General features: G+C 40.9%; 1 protein-coding gene across 4 annotated transcripts in view; it reads left to right on the forward strand.

Annotated features, from left to right (window-relative positions):
- The window catches only part of gramd1c (GRAM domain containing 1c), a 53,928-nt gene that overhangs the window by 26,435 nt on the left and 2,664 nt on the right, over positions 1–24,829 (forward strand). For all 4 annotated transcript variants that reach the window (XM_078546066.1, XM_078546065.1, XM_078546068.1 and 1 more), the window contains 9 exons: positions 2,211–2,382; positions 3,199–3,342; positions 4,991–5,109; positions 6,321–6,463; positions 10,469–10,572; positions 13,007–13,168; positions 14,869–14,947; positions 16,123–16,242; positions 20,988–21,093. In XM_078546066.1, coding sequence (XP_078402192.1) covers positions 2,211–2,382; positions 3,199–3,342; positions 4,991–5,109; positions 6,321–6,463; positions 10,469–10,572; positions 13,007–13,168; positions 14,869–14,947; positions 16,123–16,242; positions 20,988–21,093 — 1,149 coding nt within the window. The remainder of the gene's footprint in view (positions 1–2,210; positions 2,383–3,198; positions 3,343–4,990; positions 5,110–6,320; positions 6,464–10,468; positions 10,573–13,006; positions 13,169–14,868; positions 14,948–16,122; positions 16,243–20,987; positions 21,094–24,829) is intronic.

Here is a 24,829-nt window from a genome sequence, read left to right on the forward strand (position 1 = left end):
TGCGAATGTTACTTTCCACTTGTCAGCTCAAGCCTGGATATTGTCCAGGTCTTGCTGCATTTGGACATGGACTGCTTCAGTATCTGAGGAGTCGCGAATGGTGCTAAACCTTGTGCAATCATCAGCGAACATCCCCACTTCTAACCTTATGATGGAAGGAAGGTCATTGATGAAGCAGCTGAAGATGGCTGGGCTGAGGACACTACCCTAAGGAACTTCTGCAGTGATGCCCTAGAGCTGAGATGACTGACCTTCAACAACCACAGCCATCTTCCTTTGTGCTAGGGTATGACCTCAACAGCGGAGAGTTTTCTTCCTGATTCCCATTGACTTCAGTTTTGCTAGGGCTCCTTCAAGCCACAATCGGTGAAAAGCAGCCATGATGTCAAGGGCAGTCACTGTCACCACACCTCGGGAGTTCAGCTCTTTTGTCTACGTTTGAACCAAGGCTGTAATAAGGTCAGGAGATGAGTGGCCCTGGCGGAACCCAAACTGGACTCTGTTTCCTGTCACTGAGCCAATTTCATCTCCATGTTGTTACCATCCCTTTTTTTACCATGAGCTGTAATTTTGCTCAAGTCTGTTTACGTAGCACACTTCTACATTCATTTAACGTCCGCATGCTACATATCCACACCATCACTAAGAACACCTACTTCCATTTTTGTAACATGCCTGCCTCAGCTCAGCTGCTGCTGAAACCCTCATCCATGCCTTTACCTCTAGACTTGACTGTTTCTATAGTCATTCTCCCCCTGTCCTAACTCACACCACATCCAGTTCACCCATCATCCATGTGCACGGTGACTAATATTGGCTCCTTGTTAAGCAACGTCTTAATTTTAAAATTTTCCATATTTTCAAATCCCTCATGGCCTCGTCCCTCTCTATCTCCCCTCCAGCCCACAATCCTCCAAGATATCTGTGTTCCTCGAATTCTGGCTCCTTGAGAATTGCCGATTTTTAATTGATCCATTATTGGCAGCTGTGCCTTCAAATGCCAAGGCCCAAAGCTCTAGAATTCTCTCCCTAAATCTATCCACCTCCCTCTTTTTAAGACAGTGCGCTTAAAACCTACCCCTTTGACCAAGCTTTTGGTCATCTGCCATATTATCTCCATATGTGGCTCAGTGTCAAATTTTGGTTTATATAAATTGCCTTGGGATTTTTTTTTACATTAAAGGTGCTGTAAGCTGCTGTTGCCATCATTCCATTGGGAGGATCGAAACCTCTGGAGGAATTTGACTTGTGCCCAAAACAGGCTGCAAGTCAGTGAGTGATTGCTCTGCAAGTTGGCAGTGGCAGATTTGGCATCAGCCCTTATTTGAATGGCCCGCAGCACACTGGAGGGAGTAAATATGGACCAGCAATGACACGTGGTATTTATGTCAAGCCACAACGGGCATTCTTGCTATCCCTGGCTCCATACAAATGTAACTTTGCAAAAATGTTTTGTGGTCATTTTTTGAGTGGCGTCCTTTCAGGACTGATGCTCGGGCTGCTCAAGATTTGTTATAAATAGGCAGAACGTGGACTGCTGAAGCACCACGCATCTGCACCTGAATTTGGCATCGGTCAGGGTTTGAGTGTTGTTGTGGTAGCCCAGGTTTCCCCACCCCAACTCCTTGCCAATCATTTTTCATGAGTTGAATTTCTCCCACACTGTTCCTGAAGAAATGTTGTCCCTATATAGATAGGTGGGTTGACAGATATGAGGGTGGATTAACTATCAGGGTTGGCGTCCGGAGACTCTGGGCTTCCCCTACTCCCAATTATCAATTCAATTGCTAGCTGCTTGTTTCTCGGGGTAGAAATGAATGGTTGATGGTTAATAGTGACATCCATATTCTTTCTCCACTCTGCTATATCCATGGCTTTATACCATTTTATTTTCTATCCCTTCATCAGCAGCATGTCATTGCTTTCTTTCACACAAGAGGAAGTCCATGAATTGCCTTGTCTTGAGACCCATTTTACAATTTCAGTCACATAGAAAACTTTTCTCTGGTTTTTAGAAGTTTATTTGCTAAAATCATTTTTGTCACTTTCACCAACTGGCTCTCTGTAGCCTGTTCCATTTAGGAAAGAAAAGCTACAGCCTTCTTAAAAAAATGATTCGGACAGCAAGGCTTGGGTGAATGATTGTCAAATTCAATTCATTGGCAGGCAATGAGTGTTATGCTGTTGAAAGGTATTAAATCTCTGTTCAGTCCCCCAGCAAAGAAGTCAGGGCTGAGAATCAGGAACGAAGTCAGCCCCTTGCTACGTCTGAAAGGAAAAGCAACAGAGTTGTGACCAAGTCACTGTCATCTTCATTAAACCACAATGACAATGAAGATCTTCCCTCAGAGCGGAGAGAAGCATTTAATATTGTAAATGAAGGTATGAAAAATGTATTGGGGATTGATTTAAAACACAATGGAAAAAGAAGAGGGATTTTTGGTTCTTAAATTTTATATTGGTCTTCAATTGGGTTCAGCTGTATTTCCTTCATCCACTATCTTGCACAAGTGGCTACGATTTATGTATGTGAACCTTGACAATGTGCTAGCAAGCTATTCAGCGGTAGAGGACCAGTCACACCCAGTGACATCTAATCTTTTGATTTCCACACAGTTACATCACTGTGGGTTACTAGATAGTTTGGGGGGTGGGGGGGTGGTGACGGGGAAGAGAAGAACATACAGGACAGTTAGCAAGATGGGGAGAGAGAGAATGTTCCCTTCTGTTAAGCATTTAAAGTACCAAAGGACAGTTCCAATAGTCAGCAGGAAAAGTCTGTGTCCTGAACCAGTGCTGTTTGGCATTTAAATGGTACGTTTACCCAAAGAGCCTGAATTCAGTTAAATTGAGAGCACTTACCAGAATCTCACCTCTACTCAAAGTAAAGCAATGTTCTTGGCCATGGCACCCTTGCTTGAAGGTGTAGTTGGGAGATCTGAGGTCAACATTGGAGAACATGTTTGGGCCAAGTAGGCAACAGTGCCACCTATTGCAGCACTTGGAGTATTTGGAGGTAAATAAAAATTAAGTTTGCATTTATGCTGTAAATGTTACAAGAATTATGTGCTATACTAAAGGAAGTGAGTGCTATATGTAAAACTTCTAATATAGCTAAATTATAGTATACTATTTATACAGTAGGCTTGTAAGAATTATCTAACAATTTTTTTGTGAATTTAATTTGATTGTATGCAGCTGAAGAGAAGACTTCTTGTGATGATCTTCAGGGTAAACTTTACATTAACAGAGTATTCAACATGAGTGCAGACAAGATGTTTGAACTTCTGTTCGATGACTCTCAGTTTATACAGAAATTTATTAATGCAAGAAAAATTACAGGTAACTAAATATGGTAATGATCTTCATTAAGCAGGAATAGATGTACAGTGGTTCTCTCTTTGAGCCTATTCTGTTGTAACAGTCTGCTGCTACACTACCTACATTTATATTGAACTAGCATTGCTTTAACCAGAGCCACAAAACCATCTCCTTATCACCTGAAACAGAGATGGGTAAGGAAATCAGGCTATTGTTAGGTAATTAACATCGCAAAAACAGATTATCTGGTCATTATCACATTGCTGTTTGTGAGAGGTTGCAGTGTGCAAAATTGGCTGCTACGTTTCCTATTTTACAATGGTAACTGCACTTCAGAAGTGTTTCATTGGCTGTAAAGCACTTTGAGATGTTCGGTGGTTGTGAAAATTGTTATATAAATGCAAGTCTCCTTTTTTTCTTCATATGCATAGATATATTACAGCTTTAACAAAGCTGCCACTTCACTCCGATAATGGTTTTAATAGTAAAATGCTGCAGTATTCCAGGAAACACCCATGGCTGTGCAAAACCATTCTGACCAATCTACAATAAATTTCCATTATTGAAAAATGTTACCATGGCAAGGCTGAAAGAATTTATAATGTAATGCAGTAGTGGAAGGTTCCCAACATACATACATTCATTTATAGAACCTTGCAGCACAGAAGGAAACTATTCAGCCCATCATGCCTCTGCTGGCTCTTTTAAAGAGCTTTCTAGTTAGTCCCATGCTCCTGCACTTTCCTCATAGCCCAGTAGAATTTTCCCCCTTCTGGTATATATCCAATTCTATTTTGGAAATTATCGAATCTCCTTCTGCTACTCCTTCAGGAGCACATTCCAGATTATAAAAGCTTGCTGCATTAAAAGAAATTCTCCTCTTCTCCCCTCATTCATTTGGCAATTACCTTAAAGCTGTATCCTCTGGTTACTGACCCTCCTGCCAGCGGAAACGGTTTCTCTTATTTATTCTATCAAAATCCATCCTAATTTTGAACACCTCCATTAAATAACCCCTTAACCTACTCTGCTTTCAGAAGAGCAACCCAAGTTCTCCAGTCTCACCACAGGTCCCTCATCCCCTGGAACCATTCTAGTAAAGCTCCTCTGCATCTTCACTCAAGGCTTGACATCCTTCCTAAAGTGTGGTGCTCAGGATTGAACACGCTATTCCAGGTCTACCCAGTGATATATGAAGGCTTAGCATAACTTTCTTGCTTCTACCCCTCTATTTATAAAGCCAAGGACCCTGCAATTTTTTTAACTGCCTTATCAAGTTGACCTGCCACTGTCAAAGATTTGCATATGTGAAATCCCAGGTCTCTCAGTTCCTGAACCCCCTTCAATATTCAGGAAATATTGGTTACTGATCATTTACCTCATTGCTGTTTGCATAAATTGACTCTAGAACAGCAGTAATTCAAAAGTAGATCATTTTGTAAAGCGTTTTGGAACATCCTGACTGTGTTAAGGTGTCAAATAAATGCAAATTTTCTTTTTCTTTACATATATTTCCCACAGCAAGAGTTTCCCACTCAAGTGTTCTGCTCGGCATTCAAATTTATCTATATGATTTTTCAGTGTTTCTAAAATACATGTGTAGATTTTAAAATCTAAAATGGTAGTACATTGACTTTTAATGTGTGAGGAAAAAAATTGTCTTCTCTAGATCTTGTCAGTAGTCCATGGGAGAAAGAAGTAAGTGGTAACCAGATAAGGACATTGAAGTATGTAATAACCATCACGAATCCCCTGATTGGCAAGTTTTCAACGGCAACTGAAAAACAGGTACTCACAGAGGTTATATTTACCTGTGTGGTTAAGTTTCGCATCATGTATGTGTCACATTGAGTGTAACAGATGTAAAATGTAAGACAAACTTGTACTTAGTTGTCTCACACAACATTTATTTTTTTTAAATTATGTTAAATCTACCATTCGTGTGATAGTTCTTTACTTGTTAGAGTCAGTATTCAGCAAATTGCTGCCAATAAAATATTTAGCAAAGAGGAAAAGGAAACTAATCAAATTACTAAAAAACTTGTAAAAACGCTTTCATTGTTGAACTTGTTTTGCCTATAATCGAGGGATCTAGTGCCAAAGATGGGGAAGGTCCTTGACCTAATCTACCCAATGAGGAACTGACTGTGTTGGATTGCCCACCTGCTCAGTGAAGTAAATTTGGGCAGAGCGTAAAACCATGGCCAATTCCATGCCATCCGTTTCCCCCCATATGGGCCAACTTAAACTCCTGCTGACTTCTAAGCTAACAAACATAGATGTGATGTGTCAGCTGTGGCTCAATAGCTAGCATTCTCGTCTCTACGTCAGAGGTTTGTGGGTTTAAGCCCAATCCCGAGACTGGAGCACATAATCCAGGTTGACACTGCCAATGCAGTCAAGGAGAATGCTGCACTGCAAGAGGGTGCTTTTTTTTGGGTAATACGTTAAACCAAGGCCCTGTCTCCCCCTCAGGTGGAAGTAAAAGTTACAATCTTTAAAGAAGAGCAAGGTACTTCTCTCTGGTGTCCTGGCCAATATTTATCCCTCAACCAAAATCAGAAAACAGATTATCTGGTCATTATCTTGCTGTTTGTTGGAGCTTGCTCTAAGCATATTGGCTACCACTTTCCCTAGGATTATAACAGTGATCACACTTAAGAGTTTTACAGCCAAAAAAAGCTTTGAGGTCATGAAAGGCACTCTATCAATGTGAATGTTTTTTTTTCAAAAATCTGTAACGATATCCATAAAATTGCCCGTGCCCTCTTGGAAATTTGTCTAACAGGGTTTTATTTCTGAGAACTTACTCTTGTGGAAGTAAGGTTACGATCCGATTAGCCATGATCTTATTGAATGGTGGAGCAGGCTCGAGGGGCTAAGTGGCCTACTCCTCCTAATTCGTATGTTCTTCAGTTTTGTCTCTGAACTGGAGTTGGATTGGCTTTGTTTACCTGGTAATTAAACAATAGCTGAGACAAATTTCTGTATTTTTATAGACATTGTGTAAAGAGAACCAGAATGGACAGTACTACTTGATTGATGCGGAGGTGACCACACATGACGTGCCTTACCATGACTACTTTTACACGCATAACAGATACTGTATCATTCAGACGTCGAAACGCAAGTGCAGGCTGAGGTAATATAATGTTTGCTTTTGTTTACCCGTGGAGAGTGTCTTCTAATCCGTAGTATGTATTGTGTTTTAGACCTGCCAAAAGTTGATTGATTGCTAATTCCTATTTATACGATCTATATAATCACAAAGTTCCCCTTTCCCCAACTTTTCCAGGAAATTGTGGTCTCCTTGGATTTTAGATTATAATCTGGATTGTCCATGCTGGCTCAGGGTGGGACATCCGTTGAAGCATCAGCAGAGACAGCAGACACAATTAAAACAGTAGAAGAGCCCTGAAGTATATATAGCATCTTTACTAAGCTACTTTACCACTTGTGGCTTCCTTAACCTACTGTTTTAGGAATTTCAATTAATTCACATTTGTATGAAGATGGTCTCCCATTGTACGCTGCAGACAATGAAGAAGACTTGAATCCCCCAGGATTAATATTAAAACTTGCCACTCATCTGCCTTATTGCCCCCCACAAAATTGAATCCGCCTTCCATTGATTACTTGTTGGTCTGTACAATGTTCCCCTTAGCTACCTTTTAATTTTGTAAAACAAACACCCCAACCTCATATAAAAGCTAAATACTGCGGATGGTGGAAATCTGAAACAAAAACAGAACATGCTAGGAAAACTCAGCAGGTCTAACAGCATCTGTGGAGAGAAAAAAAAACAGAGTTAACGTTTCGAGTCCATATGTTTTTTGTTACACCCAACCTCATACCTTGCCTCTCCACAATAAACACAAAACCTACCTGGACATCGTTTGATTTCAAGTGGGTTTCAGTCATTTCTTCATGTACCAGCAATTATTACTTACCCATAGTCTTCCTTACACTGTTTGCATCGATGCAAGCACAATTCATGTCATCCTTTAATACCCTCACTTTGGCCCAGGTTTTTGCACAGAGTCAGGACATTTCCTGGTCTTGCAAACCTGACCCAGGAAAATGAGACCCAGAAAGTCAGATTTTCATTCTGGGGCTGAGCTCGATTTCTAATCCGGCCCACCTCCAGAATAAGTGTGGAGGTTGCTGGGTGCAGGCTGGCTGAAAGGCCTGCCTCTGTGCGCTAGCACTTCGGTGAGTTATTAAAAAAATGAATAAAACAAAATGCAACCCTCCAGCCCTCACCCCGACACAATCCCCATGCCCCATCCATGCCAATCTATGCCACCTCATGACCCCCACTCATCCCCATAGCCTCTTATGCCAACCCATGCCTCTCACCCACCACCCTTTCCCCTTACCCCCTCCATGCCAACCCATCTAGTACCCACTATAGGCAAACCTCAGGAGCCAGGCTGAAACACAATAAAGTTGTGTCTATTGATGACATTACTATTTTTTAAAAAAACATACTCATTGAGGAAAAACCAATTCAATACGTTGAAATTCCTTCGATTAATCTCTTACAAAAATAAACATTTCTATTCCATAACCATTTGGAGCTGTCAATTAAACAGCTCACTTACTAGGCACCCCACTGTGATAATATTATGTAAAATCAGTCACGCGGCACAAGTCTTATAATGATAACCTTCAGGCTTATTTTAACAGACAGTGAAATATCAAGCACTGATTTTTATAACTCCACGCTTTCTAAAAAATTTAAAACCAGCAGAGTTAAATCCTTTGACAGCACTGATAGCATCCTGAAGAAGAATCATATTGGACTCTTCTAAACCTTAACTCTGTTTATCTCTTCACAAATGCTGCCAGACCTGCTGAGTTTTCTCAGCACTTCCTGTTTTATTTCAGACCTCCAGCATTCACAGTATTTTGCTTTTATTTTGCCTCCCTCCTCAATGTCCAAGGCTTCAAACACTCCTTCCAGGTGAAGCAGCAACTTACTTGTACTACTTTCAATTTAGTCTACTATATTCGCAGCTCACAGTGTGGCCTCCTCAACATTGAAAAGACCAAACTCAGATTGGGTGACCACTTTGTGAAACACCTTCACTCAGTCCGCAAGCATGACCCTGACCTCCCAGTCACTTGTTATTTCAGTTCACCATCTTGCTCTCGTGCTCACATTTCTGTCCTCAACCTGCTCCATTGAAACCCAAATGCAAGCTGGAGGAACAGCACTTCTTCTTCCAATTAGGCACTTCTGGGCTCAACATAGAGTTCATCTTCTGAAATTGTTGAACTCAGTCCTCCAAAATTTTTTCTCCCCCAAGTGCCTGTCTGTATCTTGGTCTCATGTTTTTGCTTTCAGACAGCAATGACCTTTATTCTGCCATTAACACCTGTTCTCTTGTGTCTTTAATACTATCATTACCACTTCCTTTGCCTTGTGTTGCATGACATCTTTGTCATTTAATCTCTCCTGGCCTCTAACTTATCCCTGACCTTCTCTTTTGCTCTACCTCCCCTCCCCACTTTTTCAAAAGCATAAAACCCATCACCTTCCTACCTCTCTCTAGTTCCAAATAAGAGTCATATTGGACTCGACATTTGCTGTTTCTCTCTCCACAGATGCTGCCAGACATGCTGAGTTTTTCCAGCACTTTGTTTTTATTTGATAGTTCTTTGACAGTTCCAATGAGTTTTATGCATTTTTTAAACACAATCATGTCTAATTTTAACAATCCCAAAGGGTGCCTGAACTCTCCAAAAGGGTACCTTACTTTTCTCAAAGTTGTCCTGGAACCAAAGGGGTACTTTACTTCTCCAGAAGGGTACCCTGGATATCCAAATGATTCCACAAGGTTTAGACATGCTCTTACTTGGCCAATCTGCACACTTCGAGTTTCAGACACCTACCTCACCAAGATCACACCGACAGAAGAGTGTAGGGTAGAAGATGGGAAGTGGAGGTAGCTGCTGATTTGTATGGGCAGCTGTCTCTGGGAACCACAAATATGCTATTTAGAAGCTGTCCCCATTCCCCTCCATGTGAAAATGGCAGAGGCTGGGTTTGAGGACAGGACTACCGTATTTAACCCCCAATTCCACTCCCTGTGAAAATTCAGGTCTTTTTCTTTCCTAATTATTTTTTTAACTTGCGGTCTGTTCTGCTTTTCTCTTCCTCCCACCACACTGATTTAAATCCATCCTCACTGCCTTATTTGCCTCTCTGTGAGCACATTGGTAATCCTCTGGTTCAGACACAGTCCTTTCTGAACAGCTTCCCCTCTGTCACAGAACTAGTCTCAAAGTCCTAAAAATCTGAAACCCTCCCTCCTGCACCATCTCTCAAGCCAGACATTAATGCCTAACCTACCCAGCATGTGACACAGGAATTAATTCTGAGATTACAACTGTACAAGTTGTACTCCCCAGCCTGGATCCTAATTCCTAAAATCATCCCCGTAATGCTTCTCTTTCTACCCCACCAGCTCCTTCATGGACCATGACCTCTGACTGCTCTTCCTCCTTTTCCAAATGTTTTTCTATCCACTCCATTATATCCTTCACCCTGTCATCAGAGAGGCAAACGGTTTTCCAGGACTCAGTCACAGATACAAAAGGTTGCCTAACCCTTTATTAGCTCTCCTGAAAACTTACCCTGAAATGTTTGCATGGATCAATACAGAATAATACTTAACTTTTCATCAGAATGTTCTGCATTATCATCCTGAAACATTAACTCTGTCTCTCCACTGATACTGCCTGACTTTTTTGAGTATTTGCAGCATTTTCTGTTTTTATTTCAGATGTCCAGCATCCACAGAAGTATTCTGCTTTTCGCAGAAAGCTTTCCATTGTCTAGTTTACTAGTGTTTGGAAAAAGTAAGACTAAAACTTAGAATTGGCAGTATTAGTGGACAAAATGCTTAATCTGTTTGTATGACTCTCCATTAATCTCTCTTTAAAACGGTCTTCAAAAAAGGTCTTCAAAATTTAGGGTGTTTGTAAATATATATTCTCCCCCTCTAATTAGATTTAGCTGTCAATCAACTTGTCAAACGATTCACTTTTATAGATTTGACATAATTTGATGGCTTAAAAAAAAGTGTGCCTTGTATTGCTCAGTAACTTTCCTTCGTATGTACTATTTTTTTCATTTCAGAGTTTCAGCTGATGTGTGCTACAGAAAACAGCCATGGAATTTGGTGAAGTCTTTCATACAGAAAAACTCATGGAGTGGGTTAGAGGACTACTTCAAACACTTAGGTTTCTGCTAAATTTTAGTACTTAATAAACATGTTGGTGATGTTCAAGCGGGATCATCTAAAGTATATTTGAACTGGAATGGAAGATGCATTTAAGTAATGGCTTCCCCTAGTGCTTTTGTGGATAAATATTCAAACTAATTGGTACTAAACCATGTAAATCAGAAGGCACAGGTTCAATTTCCAGTTCATTCTGAATTAATTAATCTCAGGGCAATAGTTGAGGTGCCACTGTAGTCCCAGGGCTACAGTGTATTTGGGAGGAAATCTGATCAGGCTCCACTCCTGATTTTTTTGCACTGAATGATGATGGGGTGTGCATCCGTGGAACAAAAATAACAACTTGCAATTATAGAACGTCTTTAATGTAGCAAAAAAGTCCTAAGGTGTCTAACGTGAGCAATATCAATGAAACATTTTAGACACTGACCTTATATCTTCTAGGGGTCAGTGTTCAGAAGTTTGGTCAAAGATGTAGGCTTTAGGGATTATCTTAAAGGAAGAGAGAGAGATAAAGAGACTGAGAGCTTTCAGGAAAGAACTCCAGAGTTTAGGGCCTCGGCAGCTGGAAGTATGACCACCAGTGGCAAAGCAGCAAAACTCAGGATGCGCAAGATGTCTGAATTGGAGGAGTACTCAAATCTTGTAGGGGTTGTAGGAGGTTCTAGAGATAGTGGGTGAAGCCTTGGAGGGATCAGAAAGCAAGGTTGAGGATTTTAAAATTGAGGCATTGTTGGACTGGGAGCCAGTATAGGTCAGCAAGCAAAGGGGTGATGGTTGAATGATACTTGGAACGCTTTAAGATACCGGCAGCAGAGTGTAGGGTTGAAGATGGGAAGCTAGCAAGATATAGTGAAGTCTAGAGGCAACAAAAGCATAGATGAGCTAAGACAGGGTCAGAGTCAGGCAATGTTACGGAGGTGGAAGTAGGCAGTCTTGGTGATGGAGTAGATCTGTGGTTGGAAGTTCATCTTCAGGTCCAGCTCAACCCCAAGGTTGTGAATGATCTGGCTCTGTTTCAGACAGTATAAAGGAATGGAAACAGTACTCGAGGAATGGAGCTTGAGGCAGGGACCAAAGACAATGGCTTCACTCTTTCCATTATGTTTTGGTGGAAATGTCTGCTCATCCAATATTAGATGTTGGATGTGCAATGTAACAAATCACAGACGGTGGAAGAATGCAGAGAGCTGGTAGTAGCATAGAAGTGAGTGTCATCAGCTTACATATGGAACCTGATGTGTCTTTGGATGATGTTGCAGAGAGGTAGCCTGTAGATGAGAAAAATAAGAGTTGGCCAAGGATAAATCCTTCGAGGACTGGAAGTAGCAGAACAGGAGTGGGAAGAGAAACCATTGAAGATGATTCTCTGGCTATGATTCAACAAATAAGAATGGAACCAAGCAAGGGCAGTTTCACCCAGCTGGATATTGGAGGAGGATGGTATGGTCAGTTATAACAAAGATAGCAGATAGATTGATAAGGCTGAAAAGGGATAGTATAATCGTTATCATAGACACAAACAATGTCATTTGCGACTTTGTTAAGGGCCCTATCAGTACTGGGATGGGGCCAGAAACCTGATTGGAGAGATTCAGACATGGAATTGTAGGAAGGATGGACATGTATTTGAGGGGCATTTTGCATTTTGGAGGAAAAGAAGGTTGGAGATGGAATTGTAGTTTGCAAGGACAGAAGGTTAAATGATGAGTTTACTTTTTGAGGAGTGGTGTAATGACTGAAGCTTTAAAGAGGTGGGGAGGTGATGTTGGTGTACCTGAGGAGAGGAATAGTTAACAATATCGGGCAACATGGGGTCCAGGAAGGGAAGTTGGGTGGTGGTCAATTTTATCAGCCTAGGAACTTGGGAGTAGGAGATGGACTAGACTCCCATTTGAATATTTGCCACCCGTATGAGATATAGGAGAGCAGGGCAGAATAATGAGTATAGATAAAAAACAAATTATTGGTTCTTGTCATCCTTCTCATAGAATAGGGCTGATTATGGTCATTAGCCTCAATGCAAGAAGCTTCCCCTCTTTGCCAGCAGTTCAAGAAGGCAGCTTACCACCACCTCCTCGAGGACAGTTAGGGATAGGCAATAAACGCTGGCCTAGCCAGTGAAACCCACATCCAATAAATTAATTTTTAAAAATTGTTTGGTTGGTATCTCTCATGTTCCATCCAGTCTTCAACTTGCTTATCATGACATAACATGTTACCCAGGCAAAACCTCATGTGTTGTTTACAGTCCAATTGCTTCTCATTCAGTCTGTCTGTTGCTTGTGAATAAGCTGAAGTTATGTGATGCACTTTTAAACATTCATGTATCCTACAGACATTTATTGTTACTGGACTTGGGTTGTTTGTCATTTTATGTTGATGAAATGCAATTTGGAGAATGGTGACTTCTTCAACTTTGTTTAATTTTACAGAATCAGACTTGTTGATTGAAGAATCATTACACAATCCAAACTCTGCAGAATTGGGTCAGCCTGGGCTTCGGAGGCGAAGGCGGGCATACAACCGGAGCCATGCGGACCAGTTTACTAACTTAGCTTCTTGTCTGGATGCAGATGCAAGGGAAATGTACACAGGTAGTGCATTATAGTTATCTTACAGTAGGTCAAGTCAGATTTGGGTAAAGCTAACTGACATTTTAGGATAAATCTCAACATATATGAAATGTACTGAATCAGCTACAGGAACAGTCATAAATCTGCAGTGGGATTGACACTAAAATGCTGGCCAGTTATCTGAAGATAGTGTAGAAGCCTGTGTGCCAAGTTTGCAACATGCAAAACAACATTTCCTGACTATTCGAAAGCACTAAACTTCCTCTGTTACATGAAGCTTCTTAATCTCAATCCCCGAATGGAGAATGAGAGAGAGGTAGATATCTCCTTATCTATGACTGCCTCAAACTGCCCGTTAAAATATATATATAGAGAAAACCAAGATTGATCTCTGATACCATTTCAACTCTGGGCATTGAGGATTAGCCTGCTAAGCTGCAATTAAAAGTACACTGTGCTTATTTGTGTGCCTGCAATTCCATACTGAAACAGGAATCAACCTCCAAGGGAATAAATATAGGACAAACCTGGAAGGGAGCAGCAGAAGACGTTGTCGAAAATCCTGCCAGATCAGCAGGCTGGAAGCTCCAATACACCTAGTACTGCTGTGAGCACCCAATCTTAATGCTTAAATTACTTCATCTCTGGATTTGGGATGGAGTCGTGCTAAGGCCAGAGTGGTGGGGGAAGTTTTGCTGTTCAGTGCTTCCTGCTGAAACTACTAGGGAGTACAGGGTTATGAGGGGTGCAAGGTAGGAAAGTGAAGCTGAGGCCATAATCAAATCATCCATGATCCTGTTGAATGGTGGAGCAAGCTCAAGGGGCCAAATAGCTTACGCCTGCTCCTATTTCTTATGTTCTTATATTATTACTGTGTATACTTGTGTAAAAGTTGAATTTTTTAGACCAAGCTTTTAGGCAAAATGTAGGGATCAACTTATACACAAGTAATATTTTCGAGAGGTTGCAATCCATGCATTTTGGAGTGACAACTATTATCTTAAAACATGGAAAATATTTACCAATTACCGGTAACTACAGCACGCTTTTGCCATGTTATTCAGCAGTAGCCGTTGCCTAGATTTCTTCTTGGCTACGATGAGGGCAAAACCACACTCGATCGTCATATTCCATTTAAAATATACAAATAAAGATTTATCTCACTTTATTTTACAATAATTCTAGTGGCATCCTCTCCCATTACCTCGCTACTTAATTGTTTACAGCGGTATATCAGCTCAGAGAATGTCCCTGCCAACCCTGCCCCCAAACAGTTTCCAACCTGGCAACGTTGCTGCTAACGTCTGATGTTGTTTTGCTGGCATTCCGCCTCTAAATGGATTCATAACTGAGGGTATTTCTCATCTCAAATAGCTTTATAAAATGCACTATGGAGTGTGGTACCGGAGGATATTGTGATTAAAGTACAGGTGTTGGTTGTATGACTGTAACATCAGGAAATTATAATTACCGTTAGTAACTTGTGTTTGCACTCTTGTTCGGTGTAGCATTGTACACTAAAAAACATGTTGTTTCACCATCCCTCAAAAACTAGTGTCGACCAACACATGAGATATATGACAAATTAAGGATTTTTTGGCCAAAAGTTGGGATTCAACCTTTACACGAGATTGACTATTACTTCAGTATATATTGTGTGTCCCAGGCTGCAATTACGGCATGGTTTAATATTTGCTCTGTTTTTGTCATTTTTATTCCAGACAGAGGAAATAATTTGGAAAGTAAATCAATAATGCAAAATTGGAACCTTTCAAAGTTTGTGTTGACCATGAGTGCAATGTAAGTATGTCTTGAAAGGCTTTTCAAAAATATTTTTGCAAGGACACCATAGAGGCAGATAAAAAGACTCTAGATCTAATTATGAGTTACTATCAAGGCAACTGCTCCAAAGAATAGGAGGAAAGGGTAAAGTAGCCAGCAAATCTTAAACACATTAGGCCCGATTTTATAAAATGACACTGCCAGCGGGGAGCCTCGTTCTTAGGGGAGCATGTATCAGGAATTCAGCCACATTCTCTCCATTTTAGTCTAATTTTTAGGCTCAGCTTGATTAATCACTCTTGGAGTAATGACCACAGTTCTGGGCTCCATATTATAAGAAGGATATAGAGGCACTGGAGGAGGTGCAAAAACACTTTACAAGGATGATACCAGAACTGAGAGGTTATACCTGTCAGGACAGACTGAACAGTCATGGGCTGTTTTTTTGCCTAGGAAACAGAAGGCTAAGAAGGTCTTTAAAATTATGAAGGGGTTTGATAAGGTAAACATAGAGAAGATGTTTCCACTTGTGAGGGAGACCAGAACTAGAAGACTTAAATGTAAGCTCATCTCCAAGGGAATTTAGGAGAAACTTCTTTACTCAGAGTGGTGAGAATGTGGAATGTGCTACCACAGGCAATGGTTGAGGTGAATAGCATAAATGCATTTAAGGGGAAGCTAGATAATCGCATGATAGAGAAAGAACTAGGAGGATATGCTGATGGAGTGAGATGGAGGAGGGAGAACAAAGGTCTGTGTGGATCATAGACTAGATGAGCTGAATTGCCAGTTTCTTTGCTGTAAATTCTTTGTAGGCAACCATGAAGAGAAAGGCATAGAAAGCTATGTCTGGCTACCTGACAATTAATGCCCCAATCAATTTAAAGGATTATGTCCGGTTGCCATCCTGAATGTTCATATGTAGTGTCTCATAAATATTTGTTCCATTCTAAAATGATGAAGGTCTTCAAAATTGATTATTGGCTTTTTTGGAGGACATTTAGAGCTTTGTACAAATGAAAGGGGGCTGTGTTTGGTGAGTTAATTGTCTATAAAAATAAATAAATATTTAAGTATTTTTGTAAATTTTTTTTACCAAATAGTACAAGCTATTTTTTTTTTGCAGGAACAGCAGTGTCCTGGGATCCACTCTTAGAAGCTGTACAGCTAATTTAGTTCTTTATTTATTTCAGACTCTTTATCCTAGCCTTGTTGAATTTAGGCCTGTTTTTTAAACTTTTGAATATAGAAGATATGGCCCAAAAGGTCCACTTATCGAACAAGATTAGAACATTGGAAAAACTGAGTGTTGGGTAAGTCAAAAAAATGAAGGTGTTTATATTGCTGTTGTTGGTTTGAAAAGTGTATTTAGCCTGTTCGTGATAATAGTGTGGCGTGGTATGTGTCAGTATTTTCAATCTTGTGGGAGCATTATGAAATAAATTAAATGTAGGTAAACTGTAAATGTTTTTCTATTCACAAATAAAGAAAAGAACTTGCATTTATATAGCACCTCTCACAACCTCAGGATGCCCCAGTACAGCTACAACACTAGCATCTACCCGGCTATGTGGAAAATTGCCCAGGTATGTCCTGTACACGGAAAAATACAGGACAAATCCAACCTGGCCAATTACTGCCCCATCAGTCTACTCTCAATCATCAGTAAAGTAATGGAAGGGGTCATCAACGGTGCTATCAAGTGGCACTTGCTTAGCAATAACCTGCTGACTGATGCTCAGTTTGGGTTCTGCCAAGGACACTCAGCTCCTGACCTCATTACAGCCTTGGTTCAACGTAGACAAAAGAGCTGAACTCCCGAGGTGAGGTGAGAGTGACTGCCCTTGACATTAAGGTTGCATTTGACAGAGTGTGGCATCAAGGAGCCCTAGCAAAACTGGAATCGATGGGAATCGGGAAAAACTCTCTGGCTGGAGTCATACCTAGCACAACAGAAAATGGTTGTGGTTGTTGGAGATCAGTTATCTCAGCTCCTGGATATCACTGCAGGAGCTTCTCAGGGTAGTGTCCTTGGCCCAACCATTTTCAGCTGCTTCATCAATGACCTTCCTTCCATCATAAGGTCAGAAGTGGGGATGTTCGCTGATGATTGCACGATGTTCACAACTCCTCAGATACTGAAGCAGTCTATGTCCAAATGCAGCAAGACCTGGACAATATCCAGGCTTGGGCTGACGAGTGGCAAGTAACATTCACACCACACAAGTGTCAGGCAATGATCATCTCCAACAAGAGAGAATCCAACTATTGCCCCTTGATGTTCAATGGCATTACCATCACTGAATACCCCATTATCGACATCCTGGGGGTTACCATTGACCAGAAACTGAACTGGACTAGCCATACAAATACTGTGGCTATAAGAGCAGGTCAGAGGCTAGGAATTGTGCCATGAGTAACCCAACTCCTGACTCCCCAAAAGCTGTCCACCATCTACAAGGCATAGTCAGGAGTGTGATGGAATACTGTCCACTTGCCTGGATGAGTGCAGCTCCCACAACACTCAAGAAGCTTAACATCATCCAGGACAAAGCAGCCCACTTGATTGGCACCACGTCCACAAACATTCACTCCCTCCACCACCGATGCACAGTGGCAGCAGGGTGTCCCATCTACAAGATGTACTGCAAGGATTCACCAAGGCTCCTTAGACAGCACCTTCCAAACCCACGACCACTACCATCTAGAAGGACAAGGGTAGTAGATGCACAGGAACACCACCACCTGGAAGTTCCCCTCCAAGACGCTCAACATCCTGACTTGGAAATATATCACCGTTCCTTCACTGTCGCTTGGTCAAAATCCTGGAACTCCCTTACTAACAGCACTGTGGGTGTACCTACACCACATGGACTGCAGCGGTTCAAGAAGGCAGATCACCAACACTTTCTCAAGGCAACCAGGGATGGGCAATAAATGCTGGCCCAGCCAGCGAAGCCCATATCCCACGAATGAATTTTTTTAAAAACACAGGGATTTACAAGCTCTCGGAGAGCAGATGTAGCTGGTTAATTAGGTAGCCAGCTTAAACTGATTTCTGAGCTTTAGCAGAGCTTGACTCATTTTCAGAAAGTATAAATAGAGGGGTTTCACAGTGCTGCTGCTTGTCTGCACAGTATCAAGCTGGGAATTTGATGAGTGAGGGAGTTTGGTGAAGAGGGGAACTATTAATTAAGAAAAATAAATTTAATTAACGCAAAGATAGCAGGACGGGTGATATGTCATGCCTGCAGCATGTGGGAGCTCCTGGATGCCACTGCAATCCATGGCAACCACATCTGTAGTAAGTGCCTGCCGCTTGAGGAGCTTTAGCTCAGAATTAATGAGCTGGAGGCTAAGCTACAGACATTGTGGTGCATCAGTGAAGGGAAAGTTACTTGGACACTTTGTTCCAGAAGGCAGTCACGCCTCTTAGGTGAATTTTTATGGACAAAAGTGAGGGCTGCAGTGTGGATGAGCAGGCTGACCATGGTACAGGAAGACATTCAAGTGGGGGGAGTTTAGTGTAAGTAGGGGACAGTATAGTTAGGGGGTCAGACAGACGTTCTGTGTAGCCAAGAGTAAGAACTCAGAAAGCTGAGTTGTCTGTCTGGTACCATGGTTCAGGATGTCTGTTCAGGGCTGGATAGGAACTTACAGTGAGAAGGTGAGGGAATGACATAGGTAGAAATAGGAAAGAGGTTCTGCATAGAGCGTATGAGGAGCTATGCACTAAATTAAAAAGCAGAACCTCAAAGGTAATAATCTCTGGATTATTACCTGAGCTACATGCAAATTGACACAGGGTAAATAAAATTAGAGAGACGAATGCGTGGCTCAAAGTCTGCTGTGGAAGAAATGGGTTCCAGTTCCAGTGGGGCACTGGCACCAGTACTGGGGAAAGTGGGGGCTGTACCATTGGGATGGACTTTACCTAAACCGTGCTGGGGGTGGTATTCTGATGAGTCGTGTAGGTAGGGAAGTAGAGAGGGCTTTAAACTAAATAAAGGGGGGAAGGGATCATGTAGGGGAAGATTGAGTAAATTAAGGGGAAATAACAAGGCAATAGATCAAGGTAGCAATACAGATAGTGATGATCAGAGTATGGCAGGAAGGGACAGTGATTACAAACTTAAGAATGTGCCAGCGGATAGAACCAGAGTTTACAAAAACTGAATTAGGGGCTCTGTATCTGAATGCCTGCAGCATTCTCAAAAAAAAAGATGAACGGTCAGCTCACGTAGAGATTCATATGTATGATCTGATATCCATCACAGAAACGTGGTTACAAAGAAACCAAAACTGAGACCTGAATATCCAGGGTTATGTGACATTCAGGGAGCTGGGGAAAGGTGGTGGGATAGCTCTGTTAATTAAAGAGGGCATTAGTCCTGTAGTGAGATAACCTTAGTTCTAAAGAGCAAGACATAGAACCAGTTTGGGTGGAACTAAGAAGTCATAAAACATTGGTAGGAGTTGTTTATAGGCCACCAAACAGTAGTGGTAATGTAAATCACGGTATATGTCAGGAAATTAAAGGTGCGTGTAACAAGGGTAATACAGTAATCATGGGGGATTTCAATCTACATATAGACTGGGTAAACCTAATTAGTACTAATGTTGTGGAGGATGAATTCTTGGAATGTATGTTAAATTGTTTTCTAGAGCAGTATGTCGAGGAACCAACCAGGGAATGGGCTGTTTTAGATCTAGTATTGCGCAGTGAAAAAGGGCTAATTAATAATCTCGTTGTAAAAGAGTCTTTAGAGAAGAGTGACCATAATATGATAGAATTTTACATTGTTTGAAAATGATATAGTTCAATGAGAGACTAGGGCCTTAAATCTAAACAATGGCAACTATGCAGATATGAGGGGCAAATTGGCTATGGTTGATTTGGGAAACTATGTTAAAAGGAATGACAGTAGACAGGCAATGGGTATTTAACATTTAAAGAACTAATACATAGTTTACAACAAAAATACACCCCTTTAATGCACAAAAACCTGGCAAGGAAGTGTTCCAACTGTGGCTAACGAAAGAAATCAAGGATTGCATTAGATCAAAGGAACAAGTGTATAAAGTTGCCAAAACAAAATGGCAAACTTGCAAATTGGGAACATTTTAGAATTCTGCAATGGACAACCAATAAAAAGATTAAGAAAACGAAAATAGAATGAGTAAATTAGTGAGAAACATAAAAATAGACTGCTATAGGTGTGTAAAAAGGAAAAGATTAACAAAAACAAATATGGGTCCATTACAAACGGAGTCAGAAGAATTTATAATGGGAAATAAGGCAATGGCAGAGAAACTAAACAATACTTTGTCTGGGATTTTCCAACCCCGTTGTGACGGGACCTGCTGCGGGAGATTTGGCAGCCCAGCCAAAAGTCTATTGACTTTCATCGGGACTGGATGATCCTGGCGGCAGTTGGGGCCAGACCGTTTGTGTCTGTCTTCATGGAGGAAAACACGGAATCCTCCCAGAAATAATGGGTAATCAAGCGGCTAGTGTAGATGACGAATTGCAAGTAATTTAATATTAGTAAAATAATAGTACTGGAGAAATTAATGGGACTTAAAGTTGATAAATCCCCTGGACCTGATGAACTATATCCCATTGTGTTGAAAGAAGTGGCTGTAGAGATAGTAGATGCATTGGTGGTCATCTGTCAAAATTCTATAGACTCTGGAATGATTCCTACAGATTGGAAGGTGTCAAATGTAACCCCACTATTTGAGAAAAGAGGGAGAGAGAAAACAGGGAACTATACACCTGTTAGTCTGGCATCGGTAGTAGGGAAGATGCTAGAATCTATAATAAACTTCACCTATATTGCTTAACTATGAGGTTCACTCTTGATCAGATTTGTTTCTAGCACAATGTCAATGACACATCTTGATGGAAGGGGACCAAGCATTGATGAAGGAGATTCACATAAGCTACTGTAATTTTCCTTGTGTGGTTCTGCAAACTCTTGTACCTAATTTAAACCATATCCTGAAAGCCTCTTCACGTTTTGCTGAAACTGTATTATTTTTCTTTTCCCTACAGTTTGGACCAAGGAAAGATAACAAAGCAGGAAACAAAACACAAGAATAATGCTGATCTTCAACATCTGCGGACAGTGATCCATGATTCCATTTCACTTCTAGAGCAGGTATAATGAGTGGGGAGCATTTTTGAAGAGCTGGGGCCTCATTTCCATGGCAGAAGCGGGAATCGGGAGGCGTGACTAATCCTGCCGTCGCGGTCTTGCCTCCATCTTGAGAATGCCAGCAAGCAGGATCTTCCTGAAGGGCCAAATCTGGAATGGGCAGGTTAAAAGACTCGCCTCCGTTCCCAAAAAACCTAGGTCTGGTGCTTCAGAGGCACAGTGAATATGGTGAACCTTCTAACCAATTTAAACCTCCACTCCTCACCCGTTACCCACTTTATGAACAGAACCTACAAGCTATAACAGTTGGAAGATCGTAAGGTCATAAGAAGTAGGAGCAGGGATAGGTCATTCAGTCCATTGAACCTGCCCTGGCATTCGATAAGATCTTGGCTAATCTGATTGTGGTCTTAACTGCACTTTGCTGCCTGTCTGTCATAACCCTTAGCTCCTTTGACACTCAAAAATCTGTCTAACTCAGCCCTGAATATATTCAATGGCCCAGCCTCCACTGCTCTCTGGGTAGAGAATTCCAAAGACTAATGACCCTCTCAGAAAAGAAATTCCTCCTCATCTCCATCTTAAATGGAGACCCCTTATCAGCATCTACCCTGTCAAGCCCCTTCAGAATCTTTTATGTTTCAATAAGTTCACTTCTCATTCTTCTAAACTCCCAATGAGTATAGGCCCAATCTATTCATAAGACAAACCTATTCATCCCTGGAATCAGTCAAGTAAACCTTCACTGAACTGTTTCCAATGCAAGTATATCCCTCCTTAATTAAGGAGACCAAAGCTGTACACCAGTACTCTAGGTGTAGTCTCACCAATGCTGTACAGCTATAGCAACTTCCCTACTTTTACAAGCCTTCCCCCATGCAATAAAGACCATTTGCCTTCCTAATTACTTGCTGTATCTGCATGCCAACATTTTGTGATTCATGTACCAAGACACCCAGATTCCTTTAGACTGCTGCATTCTGCAGTCTCCTTATTTAAATAAACTGTTTTTCTATTCCTCCTGCTAAGATGGACAACCTTACATATTGTACTCCATCTACCAGTTTTTTGCCCACTTACTTAACCTATCTATATCCTTTTGCAGACTCTTTGTATCCTCCTCATAACTGCTTTCCTACTTCTCTTTGTGTCATCAGCAAATTTGGCTACAGTACAGTCAGCCCCTTCATTCAAGTCATTAATATAGATTGTAAATAGCTGAAGCCCCAGCATGATTCCTGTGACACTCCACTAGTAACAGTTTGCCAACCTGAAAACGACCCATTTATTCCAACTCTGTTTCCTGTTAGTTAGATAATCCTCAATCCGTGCTAATATATCACTCCCAACACCACGAGCTCTTATCTTATGCAGTAACCTTTTATGTGACACCTCATAAAATGCCTTTTGGAAATGCAAATACACTACATTGATAGGTTTCCTTTTATACACCCTGCTTGTTATATCCTCAAAGAACTCTAATAAATTTGTTAAACATGACTTCCCTTTCACAAAACCATGTTGACTCTGCCTGATTGTATTAGATTTTCTAAATGTTCTGCTACTAACTACTTAATAATGGATTAATAACAGATTCTAGCATTCTTCCAGTGACACAACAGGAGCCATTATATAGCCCATAAAACTCCATGAATAAACAAATGGACTCTTCAAAGCAGCTGTTTATGACACATATAAAGGAATTAGACCGTTGGATTGCAGCCAAGAGATCGTGAAACTTCAAGTAAACAAATAGACTTCAGAACTGCTACTTCTCAACAGACGCCTGGACTGAATACATAAAAGCAATAGGAAAAGATGAAACATTTGCACTTGGTTATCACACTAGGCTACCCTTTCAATCATGTGGAATGTACCCTGCCTTTTTATCCATTAGAAGAACTTTTTAACTCATCAGATTTTTCCACATTTACATTTCACTTTCACTTGACAGCTTGCCAGTTGGCAGAAGTAACAACCTGGCAAACCCAAGAGGTAGTTATACTTCCAATCACAGGACTGTCATAACTCACCTTACTAAACACAGATACGACTCATACTACAGCATTTAATGATGAACTGTAAAGGAGGAAAAACCTTTTTACTTACCTTTTAAACTCTTCCTGCCTCCAATCCATGGTTCATGCCTCCATGCAACTGGTGTAAAACCCGACAACTGTTCAAGTCCAGCTGCCCCCATGTAAATTAAAAGAACTTACCTGAGTGGGCTCTCAATGAGCTCACAAGTTATCAGTTGCCTCCTTCACAGGAGCGGATGGGTTCCAGCTCCCTCCCCTGATTGCAACCATGAAAATTCAGCACCTGGTCTGTAAATATCATGACTAAGGGTTACTCCCCAACAGGTCTGGCAGCACCTGCGAAGAGAGAAATAGTGTTAACATTTCAGGCTAAGGATATTTCATCAGTACTGGGAAGAGATAGAGATATGAGACATTTTAAGCAAGTACAGTGGGGAGGGAGGAAAGAACCAAAGGGAAACTCTATGATAGAGTGGAAGACAGGGGAAATTAAATGACAAGAGGAATAATGGTGCAAAGCACAAGTGGGTGGAAATGGAACAAGAAACTAAAACTAGGTCTGGACAAGGTGTAAATGGCAATAACAGAATCATTACCAAGATTCCCACCGAAATAGAAAAACATGGGGCCAAAGGTTAAGATATGAAATTATTGAACTCTGTTGAGTCTGGAAAGCTGTTAGATGCCTAATGAGGTGCTGTTCCTCAAGCTCGTGTTGATCTTCATTGGAACAGTGTAGGAAGCTGAGGACTGAGAGATCAGAATTGGAACGGGGCAGAGAATTAAAAAGACAAGTAACTGGAAGCTCAGAGTCATACTTGCAGACTGAATGGAAATTTTCTTCAAAGCAGTTATCCAATTTGCAATTGAACTCTGCAGTGTAGAGGAGACCACATCACAAACACAGCTAAACATTGCTAATGCAGTCCTAGTCCTTTTCAACTTATCTGTCCTCTTTCCAACCCCCGTTCTGATTTATTCTGTAAAAATTCAGCTGGTAACACCAAACTTATTGAATCAGAACGATTGGCTTAATATGTGATAATTGACCAGCGTTTTATAGTTTGAAACAACCATTCTGCCCCAGTACTTTTTGGGAGAATTATTTCAAACAAGGAATCATGAAAGCTGATTCCTCATCATAGTCTGAATTTCTCATCTTGTTTTTGAATCCCTTTGTGGCTTTTCCTCTCCAAATCTCTGTCACTTTTATGTATTCAGTCCAGGCGTCTGTTAAGTTAGCAGTTCTGAAGTCTATTTGTTTACTTGAAGTTTCATGATCTCTTGCTTCAGCCTTCCAACCTTGTAAGATCTCTGTTGTACTCCCAATTCTGGCCTCTAGCATGCCCCTGATTTTCATTGCTGAATTTATCCTGTGGAGCAATCCTGTACAAGAGCACTGGTCACAGTAGGCTATGTTAATATCTCCCCCCAAATGGAACACTAATTATTTATTTTGTTTTAAAGTTATCTTCACTACTTTTCTCACTTTTAATTTGTGTTTTGATATTAGAAACAATTTATATGCAAAATGTCAGGTAAGTCATAAGTAATAGGAGTTAGAAATAAAATGCAAACCTCCTCAGAAGTGAAAAATAAAAACAATTACAACAACCATGTACATTTACCATAGCACCTTAATATGCATGTAATATGTCCCATGGAGATCACAGGAGTGTTATAAAGCAAAGTATGACAAC

This window comes from Cetorhinus maximus, chromosome 7 (assembly GCF_964194155.1).
Source record: "Cetorhinus maximus chromosome 7, sCetMax3.hap1.1, whole genome shotgun sequence".
NCBI lineage: Eukaryota > Metazoa > Chordata > Chondrichthyes > Lamniformes > Cetorhinidae > Cetorhinus > Cetorhinus maximus.